The 5,772-nt window shown below is 32.6% G+C and overlaps 1 protein-coding gene across 5 annotated transcripts in view; it reads right to left on the reverse strand.

The window, feature by feature from the left end:
• The window catches only part of LOC106472292 (calbindin-32-like), a 35,077-nt gene that overhangs the window by 2,842 nt on the left and 26,463 nt on the right, over positions 1-5,772 (reverse strand). For 3 of the 5 annotated variants that reach the window (XM_022400886.1, XM_022400890.1, XM_022400888.1), the window contains 2 exons: positions 2,132-2,221; positions 86-1,552 (listed from right to left, as the gene is read on the reverse strand). In XM_022400886.1, coding sequence (XP_022256594.1) covers positions 1,442-1,552; positions 2,132-2,221 — 201 coding nt within the window. In that variant the 3' untranslated portion in view covers positions 86-1,441. Of the gene's footprint in view, positions 1-85; positions 1,553-2,131; positions 2,222-5,772 lie in introns of those variants that run through there. The other 2 variants (XM_022400887.1, XM_013932925.2) reach the window with 1 other exon arrangement.

The raw sequence follows: 5,772 nt of genomic DNA on the forward strand, positions 1-5,772 counted from the left end.
CTTGGAATGGTCTATTCTTTCATTGGGGGTGTGTCTGTTGGCCAGACTAGTTTCGGAGAATTCCACTCCTCATCAGTGACCCCTATTTTTATTTATGTTCATTATGGTCATCGCTAAGCATGTGTACTTGACTGTTCAGGTGATAGTAACAGTTTTTATGGTTTTAATCTGATGGTTATACCATCACGTGATCAGTAAAATATACAGAGTTGATTAAACTACTTTACTTACCTGTGAATTTGTAGTTAAGAGCGACTGCTTCCTTGTGTATTTTAATCTTTTATTTTAACGTCAATAGTTCAGACACATTGTCTTTACTATACAATGTCTTGATTACCTTTATAGAAACATCGTTGTCAACTTTCTCAATTCAATTTAATTCGTTTATTTATAGTTGAAGATACCACTGATTCCCAATAAATGTTGATGAATCGGTCAACTGGTACACTTTGAGGTCTGCAGCACTTTAAATGCTTCTGCGCTGAACTTCCGAGCTGACAAGATGGATTCGAATCCGTGCGATACATAAAAAATATTAACAGCAATTTAAGCTGTGGGTGCTTTATAGAATGTTGGGTAGAAGGGTGCTGCTGACCAGCTGTCTTCCCTCTCGTCAGTAGTTCCAAATTAGGTACGGCAGCTCATAGCCTTAGGAGTTTTGACATAAATACAAATTCTCCAATTTTGTTTTTCATCGGTCATTCACCAACAACTAAAGACATCAGTATTTCCTAACAGCAGACATATTCTCTGTAATTTGCCACTCTTATTTTGTGCATCCAAATAAATGAACAGTTATACAACTATATGGGGGAGGGATCCTAATAAAGTGGCTAGTCGGCTTAAATGTTTACATTCAAGAACTAGTCTACGAAACAATAGTATGAACATATTTAAGTGCTAGTGTTCCAGATAACTATATAATATATACTCTTTATCAACTATACTACCAGTACTACGTGTATCAAACTAGTATGTATTGTCTATTAAGCAACAAGAGACAACAGAAACATTCTTAATGTAACTGTCTGTCATTGTTTTTTTCACTTCATCATCTGTAAATGCGAGTGCGCATTTACAATGTTTCATTACTCACGGTAGCACGGAAATACAATTACCCTGTTTAATGATCATTAAATTTAGAATGGCATTTCTAATATTTGTTTTTTTATTTCTCTTGTTACATTGTTCTGCGTTAAGCATTTTTTACGAAAATAATATACGTATAAAATAATAATGTTCTCTGACATCTTAAGCTATTTTAATAGCTGTTGTTTGAATAGTACATATAATTCAAGCTAAATACAAGAAACCATATAAAGATAACAAACGTTTCCTTTCAGTGTTTAGAATAATGTAAGAATTTTAAGCAACTTGAAGACAAGTATAAAATGAAAGAAGACTAAAGGAGAAGTGCAATTTAGTAAAAATAGAAGGATACTTAAATGAAAGAATTTTTGTTCACCTTCATGAATTCCACGCTGGACTCAAGTGGATTGTCAAAGCGAAAAAGCAACAAGAAACTCTCCTCAAGAGGAAGCAATTGAGCAAGCTAAAATTGGGAAAACTAAGTCATTATTGCTGAAGAAAGAGGTATTATTAGAACTTTGATCAAGCTTACAAAGGTAAATATAAATTATTATTTTTACAGAGAGAGAAGGATTATTTAATCTTTAAACAAGCTAAAATAATGAAAACTAAGTTATTATTGTCATAGAAAGAACGATTATTGAATTTTTGAGAAAGCTAAAATTGGAAACTAAATTATTTTGTTACGAATAGAGAGATTATCGAATTCTTTTCAAACGGATAGTAAGAAGCTTTTGGTGATAAAAATAGAAAATTATTTTTGTTATAATAAAAAGACTTGACTTTCTAAAGATAACATTGCATGTAACTATTTCTGGATTTTTCCTAGAGATTCACTTTATTTTATAATAATAATAAGTCCATAACAAAATACTTTTAGATTTGGGAAAAGTTTAAGAATAATTTTTTGTTACTATAATATTAAAAATATGTTTTTTGATGGTTATAAACGTATATGTAACTTATGTTTTGAACATAAACAATATTTTTATGGAATATTCAAATAACACGGTAAATGAAGTGCTAGTATAGCGCCGCCTACCTCTCTAATTTCAATCTTTCCGTCCTTGTTATCGTCATACGCCTCCATGAAACATTTTTTAAGTTCTTCCAGCATTGATTCAGATAGCATCTGGTGTTGGAAGAAACAGTCATGATTATTATAGCTCGAACATATTTGCTGATATTGATATGAACTGGTCAAACCCATATTTCTTCTATAATCGTTATAATAAAACATCACAACTTAATTAGAGTTTGTATGTACCAACTGCCGTCAAAATTCCGTTCAAATTTCCATTGCATCTAACAAGGTAATATTCAAAATCTGTTTTTATATTTTCTGTGGTAGTAAATTTGATGAAACACAACAATAACTGTGGTATAATTTTTAAACACTTTACTTTTAACTGGCCTAATTTCCCGAAAGGGAGCCGAAGACCGCCTGGAAGGGTCACCTATTTTAAGCACTCGCACCACTATAAAGTAAGAATCTAAGTCAGTCAGTAGACACACATAAGGGACGTTTAACGTTGCAATATGTACTGTCGTGACGTCAGTAAAACGTGCACATGCCATGAATCACGAGAATAATTATGCACACTGTAGGCTACAACACAGCATGAGATATGAACTTCAAAAGCAAGAAATAAAAGTGTTTGTTACTCTTAATTTTGGTTGTATTTACTCTTGAAACAAAACACTTTCGCGGACCCTACGGAAATACAATACTCAGTAGGACGAAAGAGAACGAAAACTCTTCTTTTTCAGTTTGTCTCTTCTAAGTGCTTTAGCTTCTGCGTTATATACAGTACATAAATAAAAGAACTTAACAGTAGACAGTATTGTTACACTTCAATTTCTTTTTTAAATGTTTTATCCTCTGCGGTATGCATGATAAAACGCATTCATAAATATCAAAGCTTGACAGCAATAACATTGATCATAATTAAAGCTTGAAAACAAAACACGTTACTGTATTTACCTAGAAATAATATTTATCTTAAAGCCTGATTATTATGGTAAACCTAGTTTATGGAATAATTATCTCACAGATAAGCTGACTAACTTGAAGGATTTAATAGGCGAATTTAACTGTAATGACACTTATAAGGAGGCACATATAAGGTATAATATAAGGTTGTACATCAACATAAGCAAAATATTCATTTCTTCATAAACATAAGTGTCTGAAGAAAACACAATAGTGAACTAACTGAACGGACGAGCACGTTGAATGAAATTGATAGTAAAATAAGAATACTACACTACACAAATAACAGAGAATTGAGCTTAAAATGCTATGGAAAGATTGGGTTACACACACAGGGGAAGTAAAACTGCAAGAAGGGATTTCAAAGTCAAATTTACTCGAATAAATAACTAAAATGCAAATTTTATTAAAGCTGTCAAAGGCTTCCACTTTTAATTGTATAAATATGAAAGTTCGCACTTTAATCATTTATTTGATTTGAAACATTAACCAAGGGCCGATCATTCATACTCTTTGGAAGTCAACACCATATCAGCTATGTTATAAGACACACATAAAGAATGCATACAGATACACAGACGTATAAACAAGCATCTGAGGAGGCAAAACTAAATCCAGCACTACATTAGTATAGAAATATCATACGATACATCTCAATATATATATATATATGTGTGCGTGTGTATTTATGCATATGCCGCACCCAAAAGAAAACAGCAAGATTAAAATCATTTCAAACAAAAGTAAAATAAACTATTACAACTGGTTTCAAACAAAATGAAAGCTGAAAGAAGGAATTAAGAACTTACTGTTCACCACACAAAATATATGCTGTCTAATTGGTTTACGCAAATAAAACTCAAGCCAAAATTGTAAAATAAATTAATCCAATTACAGCAGTACTGGAGAAATGTGTTTAAGCTTCTTGACTTTGTGGTCCCACTGAAGGTGTGACTCTATCTAAGTCCAATGTTCTATTGGTCACTATACAAAATAAAGTAGCTTCGGGGTTGAACGAATCTTCTCAGAACCCAGCAACAAAAATAAACGCATGCATCGTTTGACATAGTAGTTGTAAGTTAATGCCTGGTGTTCTTTGTATCCCATGGAGCAAGAGCCAAAGTGTTGGTTAGCTCTAACTCTAGCTGGTCTGTATCTTCTTCCATAATACTAGAAGCTGGAAGCTACCGCCATTTTTGTGATCATCCCACTTCTCGACAAACATATGATGTCGTCCATAGTAAGAAACACTGCACACTTAGTCTGACAGGCTTGAATAACATTTATGCAATCAAGTTACATAAGGGCAGAGAAGGTCAGCTCCGCTATAAGTGTCTGAGTGTTGGTTTGGGGGATTAGAAGTTTATTCCTGGGATAATGCCAGGTGAATGTATATATTACTCCAATGGCATCTTTTAAAAACATTCCAAAGAAAAATGAAACGTAATAACAACTCAAGTTTGGTATGAAACTATCAACCCGTGATAAAACAGTCAATACGACCTTTACTGAGCAGTAGCAGTACTAAACTCTGTTTAATGCCATTGAAGCAAGTCTTCAAAAATACTCATTTCAGGAGAGTCAACCTTAAGTCCAGAAGCAGAGTCTGACCCTAGGATTTTTTTACTGTATACTATAACCCCCATGCTGGTTTTCTGGAAGAGTAACTGAATCTATAAGCCACTGTCTGTTCTTAGCCCTGGCACCTTATAGGAGTAATAACATTCTATTTTCATTTACATCTGTAAGAGAACTTTTCATTGAACAAGATAACTGCAAGAAAAAAGTCAAATCACTGAAATGATACAACAAAGTAACAAATAAAAACCCTGAACTAAAGCAACTAAACTAATGTTACTCGTTTAACTCATGCTCTGTAAATAAATTAAAATATAATATATAAAAGAAACATTACAGCTTATTTCAGAAAATCATAAAGGGTAATGTGCAAATAACATAAATATGTACACACCATATTGTAATATTGAGCTTTCTTCTATACAAGTAGTTGCAGAAATGCGTGACAAAGATAACAACTCCCAGCGGTTTTTTCTGTGACGTGCCATAATAGCCTTTAATAGTAAACTACATATAGCACAGTCTACTGGGTTTAATCTACAGTCTTGGCCAAATATTTGCATATTCTGTAACAAATGAGATGAATATTATTAAGAATATAGATATATTTAGCGCTGTCAAACTAAGAAATACGTGTTATATTAAACATTTACATATGTACTTTGTAAATGAGACAGGTTCTATGAACATTATGAACGATTTAATACAATAGAAAAACATTTTATCAGACACCTGTAGAACGATGTGTAATTCAACATTTCATCTATCACAACAAAACCTTACCAAAATATATGTATAATGACAAAATATAACATCATTTTTTTATTTATATCGTCTGTAGCCTTATATCAGTTCAAATTAAACATTCAGTACTTGGTTGGTCCTTTTCGTACTATAATAACTTCCTCAAGGCGACGTGGAATGCTATCATGTTATTGATGAAACTGATCGTATGTTTTCAAATTCGGTGACGAGGAACCCACTTTGAGACTAATAATGTCTAGAGACGGCTTGAATGGGTAATGAAGAAAAACTTTAATATAAGTTTAACATAACAGCAAATGTACAACGTTTCGACAAAGTTTTGTCATCATCAGGTACAAAACCTTGTC

Source organism: Limulus polyphemus, unplaced genomic scaffold (genome assembly GCF_000517525.1).
Source record: "Limulus polyphemus unplaced genomic scaffold, Limulus_polyphemus-2.1.2 Scaffold5222, whole genome shotgun sequence".
In the NCBI taxonomy this organism is placed as follows: Eukaryota; Metazoa; Arthropoda; class Merostomata; order Xiphosura; family Limulidae; genus Limulus; species Limulus polyphemus.